Raw genomic sequence first — 18047 nt, forward strand, 5'->3', positions numbered from 1 at the left:
TCTTCACCACAAGTTTACCGCGTGTGGTTGTTAATACAAAGACGCTCTCATAATTATCAGAGCGTGTTAATTATAATTATATATGGCATCGTCTTTGAAACGGATTGGCCTGCACCAGACGGCATCCGTCTTTAGGGCCTAGTCAGTGTTATACCAGAGAACAAGGCCAAAAGGCGAACAATACAAGGGACATTGCACTCAGGGTTATTTATAGCTTGGGGTGAGAAGCTGCAAATGGTAATTTTAGTATTAAGAGTGGATATACGAAAACGGCTTAGCCGACTGTGCGGTGTGCACACAAATCTGGGAGAGATCGTGTGGGGTGGATGGAGAAATGCGAGGTTGGTTGGGGAAGATGCAATTCCAAAATACACAGCAGCAGGCATCGTCAGGGGCTGGGAATCTAACCCGCGACCTCCTGCGTACCAGGCGAGGGAGTGAACATTTAATCACACCTACACCCCAGTCAGTCACTCTCAAATTAGATAAGGTACACAAAGTACAAGTTTATTGAAAAGTCTTAAAACGTCACAAGCTTTAGGTACGTTTGCAATACGAGTTTAACCATCCCCATGTTGACCAACACGACCCGGTTCACTTACCCACCCTGTAACTGAACGGGATTAATGGGGGAATGGTATCAAGTACGCATAGTAAGATAAAAACATTACTCAGGAGACGTTCACGTATTATTTTTAAGGAGCCCGGTTCACTTTATCCACACCTACACCCTAGATAACGAGGGGGTGTAGGGGGGGGTAAGCGGGGTTCGTGTAATCATTTTAAAAAGCGTCTCGGATACGTGTTCACTTGCCCATCCTTTTCCTTCTGACAACGGTGAAGTATCCAAGCGGTAAAAGCGTCAGTTTCTTTAAAAAAGGGGACTAATCTTTAAATGGTTCACGTATCAAACCTAGAGTGAAAACCTACTGATAAGTGATACTACTACATCACCAAGGGAGGAAGACCTATCAGACCCAGATCACTTGTAACGAGTCCTACCCAATCCCATCTATAGCCATGGTCACAGGATGGAGGGAGGACGGTCACAGGATGGGAAGGTTACAGGATGGCGCAGACTTCACGGTCCCTGCCCCTCTTGGGCTCCCTTGAGCCCTTCCAGCCACACTCCAGCGCATAGCTCTCCAAGGCCTGCACGAGAGAGACAGAGGGCAGACGAGACAGAGGAGGTCTCCCAAGGTAGCCGCCACGGGCTGGCTGTGGGGGGGTGCAAGTTGCTGTCGGCTAGCAATGATTTCAGCAGCCACACCTTGATCTGCATCTCCCCCACGAACCCTTCCCCACTCACCTCCATCTTGTGTCTCAGGTTGGAGATGTGCAGCTCCTGCTCGCGACTTTTCTCCTCCAGACGCCGCTGCCGCTCCGCCATCTCCTTCTCCTCCACCGCCTTTTCTGCGGGGGGAGATGGGGGGGGTGGAGGAAGCTCAAAATGCGCTGGCCTGCAGGTCACCCCGCTTACCTGGGGGGGACATCTGGAAGTTTATAAAGAACGCTTCACAAGCTCAGGTTTCTCCCGGGTCTAAAGGATTCGGATCTGCTGGCATCACCATCGGCACAAGCCTCCACCCCCCCGTGAGAGTTGCCGCGAGATCTCCATCCCGGCTCTCGGTCAACACCACCACCCAACCCCCATCAGAGACCATTAACCGAACCACAATACCCAGGGCCGCACCTAGGTCGGCTCAGCCTCAAATTTAGTACCTGGGGTGCAGTGTAAAAGCATTAACTCCGGAGACAAAGGTGGTCCCCAGGGTTTGGTGTTGGTCACTGGGAGCTATTTACTTTTAAAATCGCGGATTGACAAGTTCATTTCTTTTTTCACAACTGCTTTGCGTTGGGTTTTGTGCGAAATAAATGCACACAAAGCACTACAACAAGAGCCACCATTAACCATCAACTGGTGGTGACGTCACCACGGCGCCCGTGCCAGGCCCGGTGCACTTGGAGGCCACGTGAAGTGTCAGTCTCAGATGCCGACAAGAGGCCACGGGACAGACCCAGCAGGTGCCACGGATCGACTGACCACGTGCGCCCCCTACTGTGCAAAACTGCGTTTTATCTGCCGGGCAAGTTGCTCATTGTTGTGAGCGCCGCTCTGCCCCCTCCGTTGTTGCTGGAGGGCGACTGCCTCCAACTTGACCAGCAGCAGCATCCTTCTTCACGCGTACTGCCAGTGCCAGCCTTCATTGGTGTGCTACCTTGCTAACAGCACTTGCCCCAACAGTCTGTTACAGGCGACACGGTGGTAGTGGGGAGGAGCTTTGTCTTTGTGTGTTAGTGTGGCGTCAGAGACGTGTGCTCCCGCCCCCCTCACTTCGTTTTTCCTCCTCCATGGCAGTAACGAGCTTGTCCACGATGAAAATTGCCCGGCCATCCTCCGCCTTTTCGTTCAGGAATAGGGCCAGGATTCTATCCATCTGTGCAGAGTTGACACACACACACACAGCACAAGCCAGGCAAAGAATAATCTCGCACACGCATGGAGCGGCGTGCGTCAGCGCTTCGGGAACGCACCTCCGATTAGCACGCTGCGGAAGGGACGACCCACGGAACCGATTAGCGCGTTTGTCTGCGTACGAGCGAAAGTTCGTACAAGAACCCGATGTCACGGCTGACAAAGGTTCAACTTTCAGTGCCTTTCTTTAACAGGTCCAGCTTCTTTGGGTTCATCATAAAAATTATTTTAAAATGGTCTCAACCGACTTTACGCGTCATCAGTCTTTGGCCACTGCGTGCTACAGGGTCACGAGGCAAAAGGTGCAGCTCCTGCAAGTGCCTTGCTTAACCCACTACCACACCACCTCCCAAACAAGTTGCACGAAGAGACATGGGGAGGGGGGGGGGTAACAGGGTTAGCCATGCTCTGGTACCTATACAGGGAACTCCGTACTAGCCCAAGCGGGGGTACTAGTACACAGCACCGCTTAGCAGCGCCTTTGGCCAGTATTAATACACTGAGATTACCCGGCACCAAGATCGGCATTAGGAAGTTCTAACACCAAATTGCAGGCAGTCCCACCTCAGTCAGCCGTACTCATGGACCAGCTCCCTTGAGAGCTTAGCTCGCTCACGCCAAAATGCGCGCATTGCATTTGTAATAATAAAATAATAAAAATAAACAGGTCCATCGGAAAGACAGCGTCTAAATGACGCCGTCTTTCCGACAGACCTGTTCTTCACCCGAGGACGGCTGCTTGCATTGTGGCTGAAACGTTGTGAGAATTGTATTTTATTTTGTTTTATTTTAATTATTTTATTATTTCCCTTCTACGCGATTTTACCGAAAGAACCAAGATGATGAATCCCCGCAGTCACGAAAGCTTTAAATCGAAACTACATTTGTGGTTTGCTTTTGGGCGTTCTGGTTTAGCACTGGCGGCGAGACGAGGCCATATGGAACGCCGCAGCTCTGGGTGTGTATGCCAATCCCGTTCCACTGGCATTATGTATCAGAGCATGTTCACACCACACGTATTGAACGTGGTTAAAGTAGTACATAATTCGTTGATTTGAACATCTTTACGCAACTACCGTTTTAGTGCCAGCAACGGTAAAAACCCCATTATTTTTCATCCCCCCCCAGTACTACTTTCACACAGTAGATCACTATCAAAACACGAGGTCACTCCGTACCGCTATTCTCTCGCAACTTACCACACGTGCTCATGGACCCACGGACTATAGACAGACAAAGATCCCCTGTACAGCCTTAGACTCGGGGCAAGTGCTGTTAGCGAGTAGCAGCCCCTATGAAGGCCAGAACGGCACGAGGGGGAGAGTGATTAGCCCCACGCCCGGCCACCTTCATCTCCCCCCAGTGGCGATGTTTTAATTATGAATCACACCCAGCGTATTCTTTTGCGGCACAACTCGAAGGCAAAGACAAAGACCCCCGTGTAGCCTCTAGCCCTGGTTGGGGCAAGTGCTCTTAGCGAGCACCTATGAAGGCTGGAATGGTAAACTAGGGGGTGGGGGGTGGCCAGCACCACGCCCGACTGCCTTCATCTCTGAGTGGCGATGCTTACACACTGCACCAGGCACTCATTTGGGGGCCGAGTTGACCTAGGGGAGGCCCAGGAGCAGTAGATAATCAATCGCAGAGGTCGCAAACGGGTTTTGATTCCTTACCCGTACCCGGCCGCACCAGGGTCGCAAACAGGTACCCTAGCCGATACCCGGCTACCCGTACCCGGCCAGGTATCGGGTAGGGTACCCGATTGCGACCTCTGGGATGAAGCCATGTTGCAGGCGCGGGTGGGTTGATTCTAGGAACTTTAATTGTGAGAAGAGACAAGACGTTGGGAAATGAGTGACAAACGATTACTCACCAGTGACTCACGGCGTACCCGTACCCGGCCGCACCAGGGTCGCAAACGAGTACCTGTACCCGGCCGGGTACCCGATTGCGACCTCTGATCAATCGTCACCAGTGTTGGCCGCGAGCGGGAATCGAACCTCAGCTTGCCGGGTTCGTAGCACCAACGGCTACCGAATTTGAGACCCCAGCAGGCACGACGCACAACCAAAGCTGTCACCGCCGCCGCTTTCTCGCCTTCGTCACACGACCTCCCAAGTCACCTCGTCGCCCAGCCCCGGCGTCCCGCAGTACTGGAGCACCAGGTCGTCCACGAGGCTGCGGTAGACGGCGTGGCCTCCAGGCGTGCTGAACGCGTCCTGCTCGTTCTTGAGCTTCACGCCGGCGTACAGCTCCACCAGGCGATGGCGGCACCGCCTCGCGGACGCCTCGTCTGCCTCCTGCAAGATCTCGTGTCGAGCCGCCGAGACGAGACCCTGGGCGGAGGCACAGAAATTGTCGAAGAGCTTTGACGAGCAGCAGCAACAACGACGACGACGTTACTTGTCGTCGTTTCAAATCCGTGAGCGAAGCGAGAGAAAGCGCCTCCTACGCGCCGCAGCAGCAGACCGGGTTGGTTGCGGCTCGCGGACGAACGGGTTTCCCTGCCACCTAAGCGGCAGACGCCGTTGTCGGCAGCAGACTCCAAAAGGCGGGCACACAAAGTGAACCCCCCCGCAGGAGACGGCCGCTTGCCGTCACGTGGCGTGCACAGGACACGCCGCGTCCAAGCGCGCAGCCGCCGCATGCAGAGGGCCAACCTCAACGGCGCAGCAGAAAAACTCAGGTAGGAAAAAATTAACCCGTAAAAACAAAGTTTTTCACTATAAATCCTTTATATGCGTGGCGGCTAGAGTCCTCTCGTCCTCTGGCTTGAGATGGCTGCCACCTGTGGATCAGATGATTGCCTGCCACCATTAAGCAATTGGTAATTCAATATAATTATTTTTTCCTAAAAAGTGTAAAATTTGAGAAAAAAAATTCACGAAAATAAATTGTCACGCACAACGAGTCTGTGCGCAAAATGTCAGCTCGATTGGATCACGGGGGAAGTGGGTTAAAAACGACCGAAAGATTTGCACGGTTGTAAGCGCGCAAGCAAGCGAACTTAATATAAAGGATTTAAAAATGGGCGAAGCCGCATACACAGTTAGCCAGCGCCAAACCAAGCGGGAGGTTGAACTCTGCTAGCCGCACATTCACGAGTCCACTCCACCCAACCAAGTCACTTCCCCCGCTCACCACGAGTCTCATGGCGTACACCCCGTCCTTGTCGAGGAACACGCCCGAGGTGAAGACTTCCAGGGCATCGCCCACCGCCTCGGCGTGGTGCTCGTCCACTTGCGTGACGAGCGGCGGCAGCCGGAGCATCGCCGTGGACAAGCGGCGGCGGTAGGCCGCCAGCGCCTCGAGGCACACGGCGCTGTTCTGGACGTCGCAGATGACCGCCGTCGCTGACTCGATGCAGAGCGGGGAGCCGGCGCGCTGGAACTCGCACAGCTGCTCGGCCAGCATCGTGAAAACTGCGATGGGGGGGGGGGGGGGGGGGGGGGGGGGGGGGGGGGGGGGGGGGGGGAAGAGCCGCAGGTCAGGTGAGCCCACAGCGTTCAACTGTTAGCAGGCAAAGTTCAACAACACTACGAGGCCTCCTTTACCAGTGGCAAAATATAGCAATGGGTTTTTTTTACCCTTTCAACTGGTACAAAAACTGACACTTTATACAAAGGCATCATGTTTGCCGTGCGTCACTGGTGAGTAACCATTTGGCACTCATTTCGGGTAGGGTACGGGTAGGGAACGAGTACCCGTACCCGACCAGGTACGGGTACCCACTTGCGACCCTGATGCGGCCGGGTACGGACAAGGAATCAAAACCCGTTTGCGACCTCTGCCACCAGGGCGTCACTCACGTGGCCCCGTGAGGGCTGCCCCCTGCAGGCGCTTGGTGGTGCTGGCCTGCAGCACGTGGTGGGCGAGCGGGGAGACGCGGCGTGGTGCAGAGCCACCTCCACCTGGCTCTCCGTCAGGCGCTCAGAGTCCGGCAGTCGGTCCGGCTGCACGGGGATCGGCAGGCCGTAGCAGCAGTGGCGCTGGGGGGGAGGGTGGGGTGGTGGTTAGGGGAGCTGGAAGTGGTAGCAGCACCTAAACACAGACAAAGGTCCCCCCCGTGTAGCCTCTAGCAGACTGGTCGGAGCAGGCGCCTATGAAGGCCGGAACGGCACACGAGGGGGTGGGTGGCCAGCACCACGCCCGACCGCCTTTGTCTCCCCAGTGGCGATGTTTACACAGCGGGTACTCACTTGAGACCGAGTCGACCCTAGGGGAGGCCCAGGACCAGTTTTGATAATCGTCACTGGGTGGCGTTGGGGCAAGCAGGGGGAATCGAACGCGAGTCGCCAGGTTCATAGCGCAGCGCTGATAAACACTACCGCACCCCCCCCACACACAGCGTGACCCCACACCAGAGGTCGCAACCAGGTACCCGATACCCGGCTACCCGTACCCGGCCAGGTACCCGTTTGCGACCCTGGTGCGACCGGGTACGGGTAGGCCGTGAGTCGCTGCTGAGTAACCGTTTGTCACTCATTTCGGGTAGGGTACGGGTAGGGAACGGGTACCCGTTTGCGTCCCTGGTGCGGCCGGATACGGGTAAGTAATCAAAACCCGTTTGCGACCTCTGCCCCACACACACACCACTCACCCCCGATGGGGAAGTGAGCGGCGAAGAGCTCGCGCCTGCGGTTGAAGTCGCGGGTCGAGTCCTCTGTGCCCTCCCTGCGCGCACGCAGGCCACGTTCCAGGACATCGTTGGAGGAGTTCGGCCGCGGGCGGAAGTCCAGAGGGCCACGGAGAAGCCCGGCAGGGTTCTGCCCACGCCGTAGCGGTCCACGAAGGCGCGGCCGGGGCGGCGAGTAGTCGGACAGCACCACGAAGCGCGGCAGCTCGTCCAGGAACCTCGGGCGCGGACGGGAGGGGGTCAAGGAGTGCAAGGAGCGTGGGGCAGAGGTCGCAAACGGGCTTTGATTCCTTACCCGTACCCGGCCGCACCAGGGGTCGCAAATGGGTACCCGTACCAGGCCGGGAAACGGGTACCCGTTATCCTACCCGAAATGAGTGACAAACGGTTACTCACCAGTGACTCACGGCTTAGCTGTAACCCGGCCGCACCAGGGTCGCAAACGGGTACCCGTACCCGGCCGGGTACCCGGGTATCAGGTAGGGGTATCGGGTACCCGGTTGCGACCTCTGGCGTGGGGGCAGCCATTGCAAGGAGCTGGGGCGCAAAGATTGCAAGGATTGCAAGGATTGCATAAAGGGGCATATAGCAGCTCCGATGGGGCCGACCTGGCAATTTGTTTTTTTAAACAATTTTTAAATCACGAGCTGCTCGTCAACATCACTTTGCCCCGGCGTGGAAGGCTACAACAACATGGGCGGACCAGCGAGAGTGTAGCGCACTGCGCTACAAGCCCCGGCGACCCGGGTGTTCGATTCCCGCTCACGGCCTACACCAGTGACGATTATCCGAACCATTCTGGGCGTCCCCTAGGTAGACTCCACACGAGTACCCGGTGCGTAAAATAAACCATCACCACTGGGGAGAGACAAAGGCGGCCGGGCGGGGTTGTTGGCCACCCACCCCCCCCTGCGTGTGCCGTTCTGACCTTCGTAGGGTGCTACTCGCCAATAGCGCTTGGCCCAAAAGTCTGTTATGGAATAAAATAAAGCACGACGTTTACGGGCGCAACACAAGCGTCTGTCATCAGCTTTTCCCCACCTAAATATAAAACAAGAAACACTCGATTTTTTTTTATCGTTTCATATTTATATTATTTTATTATTTCCCTTCTACGTGATTTTACCGAAAGAACCAAGAAAATAAATCAAGATTAGTCGTATGGCTTGTATGAGGGGATGTTGGTCTGTGTGCTAACGTCCATGGCGGGCGCACTGGGAGGATACCGCACGTGATCCATCGAGTCCTTGCTCGGCGAGTTAGAGGTGCTCCAAACAAACTCGGCACAGAGCAGCATCGCGATGAGGATCAGGTAGTTGTCCAGATCGGGCTCCTCCTGGAAACAACAACAACAACAACCTGGCATGATACGCGGGCAGCGCAAATGCACCCTCTCCTCAATGGGTGTTGTTACTACACAGTGACCCGTTCAAAGTAATCGTAATTCACAATTTACATTTATCAAGTGCCCTTGACGACGATGGTTCGAGGGGGCACCGAAAATTATTGATCGCCCTGGTCTCTGCAAATCCCTTCGTGGGTCTTGCCGCCCCCACCCACCGCACCTTGCCACGCTCTGTACAGCGTCGCCTTCACCCTCTGCGCTCTCAATCGACGCCGTCTCCATCTTCTCGGCCCCCCATCACCAGAACAAAAACTTGCCCTCCACATTAAGCGGTCACCTCCACGCACAAAGTTGTTGTGCTCACTTCAAAACTCACTTGTTTACCCGGCTCACCCCACTACTTCCCCCCCCCCCCTCCTCTTCATAACCACCACCACGTGATGCACCCCAGGTTAAGAACCACTGGTCTAGACGCATCCCAACGCCCAATTCCATTATGACGCCGATGACGCTTAGCAGTTACAACCGCCACCGCCTACTACTACCTGGTGCTGCTACGTCACTTCCGGTCGCTCGATTGTGTTACCGCTCCTTGGCCAATCGGCGTTATGACGACCACACGCGGCGTCGTTAGAGCAGAACGGAACTGGGTTAAGGCTGCCTTGGCACACCGGCTTCCTCTTCATTTTCTCACGGACAGCACTCATTGAACCCACTCGTCATCATTGACCGTCAGAATAATTATTCTCATTACATGGATATCACTTTTGTTAATCCCATTTATTGAATCCACTCGTCATCATTGACCATCAGAATAATAATTAATTATATGGCTGTCACTCAATCCCATTCATTTAAATCATTATTGACCGTCAATTTCGCCACGAAAGTCGCACAAACCTCACCACCATTAACATCCGTAGGTTGTGCCGTTGTTGAATTCTGTTAAAAAGAGCCTTATTTTAAAAAGGCGCTACTTAAATGCCTTTAAGGAGAACGACAAGATACGTGGTATGCTAGTATTTAATTTATTATTTTATCTTTATACGTGACTTTACCGAAAGAACCAAAAGAATAATTCCTGCAGTCACGAAAGCTCCAAAATTAAGTTTTAACGACAAGATACCCACTTGCACCCCCCAGGTGGCGAGCTAGTGTGGCATCGAACAGAGCGAACAACGACAGGGACCCAACCCAAGTGATTCGGTGGCTGCAAGCGAGTGACGAACAGTGAATGCGAGCGATTGAATGACCGAGCGAGTCAATGGCTGTGGAACGAGTGACCAACACAGTGCATGAGCGAGCGACCCAATCAGTGGCCGAGCGCGTAGATTAGCGGGCGACCTGACAAACCAGCCATGCTCCCCTCACCTTGTTCAGACCGTCCAGTCGCTCAACGTCCATCACCAAAATGGCTCCGTCAGACGGCACGGGAAAGGGCTTCACCCAGATCCAGATCCCTTTGGTGTTGTGCAGAGAAGCAGGTCCAATCGCGAAGCCTGAAAAAAAAAGGCTTCACTTTTGGCAAACCTCGGCAGCATGAAGGGGGCGACGGATCTAATGGGAGCCAGACGTCGGCTCCATGTTGCTCTCTAGAGATGAAGGGATTTGGAGACCTGCACCGTAGCAAAAACAGCTTGCACCGTCGTCAATAACGCAGCGGTCTTTAAACGAACGCAGGAGAACTTCATTATCCACGCTCATGGATGGCGAAGGCAGTCGCGGATAATTCTAAACTATTCATTGTCCACGGATCGATGCTAAAAAATATATATTAGGAGCAAAGTTTATCTGCCAGTTTCGTAAATTTAAAATAAATGATCGCAAAAAACATTACATTGATTCGCAACTGACGATTTCGATTGAGAATGTGGCAACTACTGTACTGTAGTGGCAATTACGCAGATTTCAGATTAACCGGTTAAATAGTTACAGGATTTAAGCACCGTGTAACCTGCAATGACGACTTTACCGAAAGAACCAAGAAGATGAATCCCTGCAGTCACGAAAGCTTTAAGTCTAAATTTCACCGGGACATTTCTCTGCTCATATCCCCCCACACCACCACCTACCCCTCCCCCCACCACCTACCCCTCCCCCCACCACCTACCCCTCCCCCCACCACCTACCCCTCCCCCCACCACCTACCCCTCCCCCCACCACCTACCCCTCCCCCCACCACCTACCCCTCCCCCCACCACCTACCCCTCCCCCCACCACCTACCCCTCCCCCCACCACCTACCCCTCCCCCCACCACCTACCCCTCCCCCCACCACCTACCCCTCCCCCCACCACCTACCCCTCCCCCCACCACCTACCCCTCCCCCCACCACCTACCCCTCCCCCCACCACCTACCCCTCCCCCCACCACCTACCCCTCCCCCCACCACCTACCCCTCCCCCCACCACCTACCCCTCCCCCCACCACCTAACCCCTCCCCCCCACCACCTACCCCTCCCCCCACCACCTACCCCTCCCCCCACCACCTACCCCTCCCCCCACCACCTACCCCTCCCCCCCACCACCTACCCCCTCCCCCCACCACCTACCCCTCCCCCCACCACCTACCCCTCCCCCCACCACCTACCCCTCCCCCCACCACCTACCCCTCCCCCCACCACCTACCCCTCCCCCCCACCACCTACCCCTCCCCCCACCACCTACCCCCTCCCCCCACCACCTACCCCTCCCCCCACCACCTACCCCCCCCCCCCACCACCTACCCCCCCCCCCCCCCACCTACCCCTCCCCCCCCACCTACCCCTCCCACCACACACCTGGTTCCTTGACACCCGCGAAGAAGTTGACGAGGAAGTCCTTGCCACCCCGGTAGTTGCCCCCCACGGCGCACACCACGATGGGCGCCGTGACGTCTGCGAGCAGGCGGGACGCCTCGGGGCAGACGAAGAGCTTCCCGTGTTCGTCCGGTTGGATGAAGGGGACCAGCTTCGGCGGCAGGTACGTCTCGTCGTTGGGGCTGCCGAGGAGCGTGGGACGAGTCGGAGGGTCCCAGTCCAGACTCCGTCGTGAGCGTCCAAACGCCATCGTGGTCAAGGGTTCACCCTTTCGTCCTGTCGGTTCACTCGCTTGCAATGGAATTAGATTACACATCAACCAGTCCCGGTAGTGGTGGTGAGCATGGGTGAGGTGGGCGACTTGGCCCCCCCAATTGTCCCCCCGGTGACCAAAGCTGCGAGTTTGTGGTGGGCCCCCCCCCCCCCCCCTCCTCCAGAAACAGTCCCATTTAACTTCTTGGTTCTTTCGGTAAAGTCATCACATAGAAGGGAAATAATAAAAATAAAACATAATAATTTAGATTTTAAGCTTTCGTGACTGCAGGGATTCATCCTCATGGTTCTTTCGGTAAAGTCACGAAGGGATATAATAAAATAATAAAAATAAAACGTAACAAAATAATTCTCACGACGCTTCGGCCACAACGCAAGCAGCCGTCCCCAGGTGAAGAACAGGTCTGTCGGAAAGACAGCGTCTGAATAAATTATTATGTTTTATTTGTATTATTTTATGATTTCCCTTCTATGTGACTTTACCGAAAGAACCAAGATGATGAATCCCTGCAGTCACGAAAGCTTTAAATCGAAATTTAGTCCCATTTATCTGTTAACATTGTTTTTTAAGCACGCTGTACACTGCAAAGAGAGACCTACCAACTGCTGAGCCATTAGTGGGCTGCGTTTTTTTTGTTGCAAAAATCAGAGCCACCTCCAGCGCTAAATATTGCAGAGCGTGGAGCTGTAACGACGATCAGATGATTAGGGCAAGACGACGCCACGATAACTGATCATACTGGTAGGAACCTCCTGGTTACACCAGCCCACAGGGAATTATTGTGTCCGTCCGTCGTGCAGGGAGGGGCTGGATGAGGAGGGGAGGGTGGAGAGGGGGAGGGTGGGGAGGGGCTGGGTGGGGGGTGGGAGGGGGTGGAGAGGGGCTGGTCACCCCGTGGTGCCCTTATAAAACTCAACGTTTAACCTACTCACGCCGGCTTGTGCCCACCCTCAGGTCGGGCATATTTGCGGAATACACCACGCCGCCGTTGACCCTGGCCATTGACCAGGGCGAGCAACCCAAACGTTCCTACCAGCTCCCTCCGCAGGAATGTGTTAATAGCAAAGCGTCCGATAAGAACTGGGGGTCAGTGTCGGATTAAGCTAATGCAGGGCCCTAAATAAATAAAAATATTAAAACCAATTTTTTACTTCCACAGTAAAGCAATTAAATTTTTCTCATTTGCTACACAGCCAAATAATACAACACAGCACTAACCTTAAACACCCAGTCGTCTGTAAAAAGTTGAAGGCGGTACAGTACTATAGTAATAGAGCAAGTGCAGAATCACCGAACCGGAATCGATAACTTGAAAGCTTTTAGCGTGCGGGGCCCTTGAATGTGCAGGACCCGTGGCATTTGTAGCCACTTTTGCTACGAGGATTATCCGGCATTGCTGGGGATGACCCCACCACCAGAGGTCGCAAACGGGTTTTGATTCCGTACCCGTAACCAGCCGCACCAGGCTCGAAAACGGGTACCTGTACCCTACCCTATACCCGTACCCGGCCGGGTATCGGGTAGGGTACCCGATTGCGACCTCTGGGATGAAGCCACGTTGCAGGCGCGGGTGGGTTGATTCTAGGAACTTGAATTGAGAGAGGAGACAAGACGTTGGGAAATGAGTGACAAACGGCGACTCAACAGTGACTCACGGGCCTACCCGTACCCGGCCGCACCAGGGTCGCAAACGGGTACCCGTACCCGGCCGGGTACGGGTAGCCGGGTAGGGGTATCGGGTACCCGGTTGCGACCTCTGCCCACCACCCACCGAGCCGACAGGAATGTCGCCACTACAGCCGCCGAATTGACCTCATGGCCGCAAAGACGTGAAACAGCACCACGTGGTGTGTGGCCACAAGCAACATTCAAACTCGTAATTATAATATATGGGGACACACACACATCCCCTCCAATATTCAAATACAGTCACACCTCGGTATACGACCGCTTTGGATTGCGTGGAATTTGGTACACGTCGTGTTTTGACGAGAAAAAAAATGTCTTGGGATACGACGTCTTGCTTGGGATACGCCGCGCTTGCTAGAACTTGTATGGGAAGGGATGAGTCACCACGCAGACCCCGTTCACGAGTCCTCCCCTTCCTCACAGGCTAGAAACTACTCTCAGCAAGGTAAAGTGATGGTAAAGTTTATTTTGATTTAAAAAACAAAAATTTGTACGAATTTATTTTAATTTATGCATGCATTTTAGTAATAAGTAGTGTCTAAACATTTTAATACAACCCATTAGCGTATAATATGCCATATAAAATATAATTTCTTATACTCTGGAACGGATTATTTCCTTTCCCTTTATTTCTTATGGGAAAAATTCGTTTGGTGTACGTCATTTCCGGTACAAGTCCCACCTTCTGGAACGAATTAACGACGTATACCAAGTTACCACTGTATGCTCAAAATGCCCCCCCCCCCGCCCCCAATATATTGCTATAAAATAGATTTCTGTTTATATGATTGTGGTTATACTTTATTATTAATCCCGAATCTCTGCCATCTCATGCAATGAAACAAGACATGGTAAAAAAAAAAATTAGAAACAGAGCAATGTAATACAATACACTATTAGACATTGTCAAAAATAAATAAAGGGCATCCCATGTGTTAGCGAATTTTTTTTGTTATATTTTAAGCAGAAAATTATTAAAAAATTTAGATTTATTTTTTTCTGGGGGGGGGGGGGGGGGGACGATTTGGTCCGTACCCCCCCCCCCCAATGTTAACTCCATGGCTACGGCTTTGGGTAGCAGCACTAACCCGCCACGACACTGGCACCCAGAGCTACACGAACCGATATTCACACGGACGTTAATATCGGTTATTATAGGTTAATATCGGTTAATATCGGACACCAACTCGACGCCACCGCGTGCCCCTCACTCACCTGCGGACGCCTCTCTCTCCCACGTGATCAACACCTGTAACAAAGGCACCGCGTGGGCGGAGTTCCTTTAATAGGCGGGCAAACCAATCAGCAGCCGCCTCCCCCCCCCTCCGTACATCCGGCGGAAGTCCTTATTTGGGCAGGTAATCAAATCCAATTCTGAATATCTTAAGCGTGCAATTCGCCTCTTTATCGTCCATTTCTGATTGGTTGGAGATCCATCGACTCGTGGAGACACCCGTGGACAGAGACACAGACTCACGCAGAGACACAGACACAGAGAGACAGACTCACACAGAGACACAGACACAGAGAGACAGACTCACACAGAGACACAGACACAGAGAGACAGACTCACACAGAGACACAGACACAGAGAGATACAGACTCACACAGAGAGATAGAGACACACAGAGAGACACAGACTCAGACTCACACAGAGAGACACCACAGACTCACACAGAGAGAGACACAGACTCACGCAGAGACACAGACTCAGAGAGACAGACTCACACAGAGACACAGACACAGAGAGATACAGACTCACACCAGAGAGATAGAGACACACAGAGAGACACAGACACAGAGAGAGACACAGACTCACACAGAGACACAGACTCAGACTCACAGAGACACAGACACAGAGAGACAGACTCACACAGAGACACGGACACAGAGAGATACAGACTCACATAGAGATATAGAGACACACAGAGAGACACAGACACAGAGAGAGAGAGACACACAGACACAGAGAGAGACACAGACTCACACAGAGACACAGACACAGAGAGATACAGACACACAGAGAGACACAGACACAGAGAGATACAGACACACAGAGAGACACAGACACAGAGAGAAACACAGACTCACACAGAGACACAGACACAGAGAGACAGACTCACACAGAGAGAGAGACACAGACAGACACAGACGTAGAGACGCAGACTCATACAGAGAAACATAGAGAGAGACAGACACACAGCGAGACACAGACATAGAGACAGGCCACCCCACAGAGACGACCACCTCTCTCTGTTACCTGTGTTGCTCTCTATGTATCTTGGTGATATCTGTCTGCTAATATGTCTGTCTATAGTTTTTCTGGTTAGATTTTATGTCGCTATTTCATTATACCTGATGATGATGGCTTGGTGTTGCAATCGAAACGTCGTATTCTATTATTTAATGTAATTTATTATTTTATCTTTAGACGTGACTTAACCGAAAGAAACAAATAATAATTCCTGCAGTCACGAAAGTTCTAAATTAAGATAGAGACATAGACTCACACAGAGAGACACAGACACCCAGCGAGATACAAACTCACACAGAGGGGTCTCAAAGTCATATTATGCTCGTGTATGACTTTGAGACCCCCCCCCACCACCTACACATTCCACAAGTAGTGACTAATCCATATTCTGCATTTTACATAAATATTCTAAATTCCTCTGTTGATATGCAAATTCCTTTGTCAAGGCGCCCCTTATCCCCCTCCAACCCAGCTTAAATATACGCTGCCAAGCTTGGCGGCGTTCATTCGGACGCTGTCTTTCCGACAGACCTGTTCTTCACCTGAGGACGGCTGCTTGCGTTGTGGCCGAAACGTCGTGAGAATTGTATTTTATTACGTTTTATTTTTATTATTTTATTACTTCCCTTCTACGTGACTTTACCGAAAGAACCAAGAAGAACAATACAAATACATAATTAACTTAATATGTATTATGACAATTATGTAATGTATATAACCAATAGTTAAACAAACGTCAAAGTTAAATTCCATATGTTGGTGAAATTAAACCAACCGTGAAGGCTCAAACAATACCAAGTACGCCTTCTGGTGTCATCTGGCCCCTACACCAATGGGGACTAGGCTCTAAAGAAAGCCTTCTCGGGTGTGGACCAATCAACTTCAAGGACAGTGCATATTATTATCCTTATCAGAGTTGCTTCTTTTTGTTTGCTTAATTGACTACTTGTGTTGTGGTCATTGCAAACATGATGCCTTGAATAAAGGTGTCAGTTTTGTACCAGTTAAAAGGGTAAAAACCTACCATTAATACCAAGTAGATATCACGCCACGGGAGGGGTGAAAGTGGCGTCTGATCACTGATTGGTCGCACGCCGGCCATTGTTACGAATTGGTAACCACGTGACCGTGGCACGTGCGCCTCGTAACCGATGCACGTGCCACGGTCACGTGGTTACCAATTCGTAACAATGGCCGCCGATGGGGACTCCGTTTCAGTTTTCAGTTTCATATATTAGGTAGAGCCCTGTGAGCCATTCGGCTCTTGAATCGGGTACAACCGCAACAAGCAAAAAACTAAAACTTGAACAAGAAACATCTTGCATATCAAGAGGAATTTAGCATATTTATGGAAATGTAGGTATGTGATTAGTACTACTTATGCCCGTGCATTATGCAGTGTATACAGTGAGGGAAAAAAGTATTGGATCCCCTGCTGATTTTTGTACGTTTGCCCACTGACAAAGAAATGATCAGTCTATAATTTTAATGGTAGGTTTATTTGAACAGAGAGAGAGACAGAATAACAACAACAAAAATCCAGAAAAACGCATGTCAAAAATTGTATAAATAGATTTGCATTTTAATGAGGGAAAATAAGTACAACATCAGCAGGGGATCAAATACTTTTTTCCCTCACTGTAGTGTTATGTAGTGTATAGTGTAGTGCATAATAGTGTAGTGTATAATAGTGTAGTGTATAGTGTATAATAGCGTAGTGTATAGTGTCAATGGCCAGGGTCAACGGCCAGGGCGTGGTGTATTCCGCAAATATTGCCGACTGTGAGGGCGGGCACAAGCCGGCGTGAGTAGGTTAAACGTTGAGTTTTTATAAGGGCACCACGGGGTGACCAGCCCCACCCCACCCAGCCCCACCCCTCCCACCCCCCCACCCAGCCCCACCCTCCCCACCAAGCCCCTCCCCACCCTCCCCTCCCCACCCAGCCCCACCCTCGCCACCCTCCCCACCCTCCCCACCCAGCCCCTACCCACCAGTCCCATCCTCCCCACCCAGCCCCTCCCCACCCTCCCCTCCCTACCCAGCCCCTCCCCTCCCATCCCCCCACCCAGCCCCCTCCCCACCCTCCCTACCCAGCCCCACCCTCCCCACCCAGCCCCACCCCACCCTCCCCACCCAGCCCCTCCCTCCCCACCTCCCTCCCTGCACGACGGACGGACACAAATAATCCCTTATGGGCTGGTGTAACCAGGAGGTTCCTACCCAGTATAACAACGCCCCCCTATGTGTCCTGACTTCTGGGCCACCCTGTACAACGAGTGAACAGGCTTGTGATGCTCAACCGTTGCGTCTAGCCGCTCGAAGCTTGGGCCTCCTATGCATGTTCCGGGGTGCTCCTAACGGCGCTCTCCACCCCCCCTCCCCACTCGTCGTGTTAAGTGAGCAGCTTTGCCCGGCATCGCGACACGCGCCTCGCATCTAGTCGCTCGCCGCGCGGCTCGCCGGCCGCTCATTCACGTTACGGGGCCTCCTCCCCCTTGACTGGAAGTTATCGTCAAAACCCTCCTCCACCTCCTCCTCCACCACCTCCTCCACCTCCTCCTCCACCATCTCCTCC

General features: G+C 52.8%; 1 protein-coding gene across 1 annotated transcript; it reads right to left on the bottom strand.

Annotated features, from left to right (window-relative positions):
• Positions 1-486: 486 nt before the first annotated feature.
• Positions 487-14462, bottom strand: LOC144735436 (guanylate-binding protein 1-like). The gene is given in 14 exon segments (XM_078617840.1): positions 487-1152; positions 1310-1413; positions 2336-2438; positions 4600-4812; positions 5618-5898; positions 6286-6361; positions 6364-6465; positions 7066-7211; positions 7214-7271; positions 7273-7330; positions 8339-8448; positions 9829-9956; positions 11237-11545; positions 14433-14462. Coding segments are annotated over 13 exon segments (1737 nt in total). The 5' UTR covers positions 11505-11545; positions 14433-14462; the 3' UTR covers positions 487-1062.
• Between the last annotated feature and the right edge of the window lie 3585 nt (positions 14463-18047).

Source organism: Lampetra planeri, chromosome 55 (genome assembly GCF_965212315.1).
Source record: "Lampetra planeri chromosome 55, kcLamPlan1.2.h2, whole genome shotgun sequence".
Taxonomy (NCBI): Eukaryota; Metazoa; Chordata; class Hyperoartia; order Petromyzontiformes; family Petromyzontidae; genus Lampetra; species Lampetra planeri.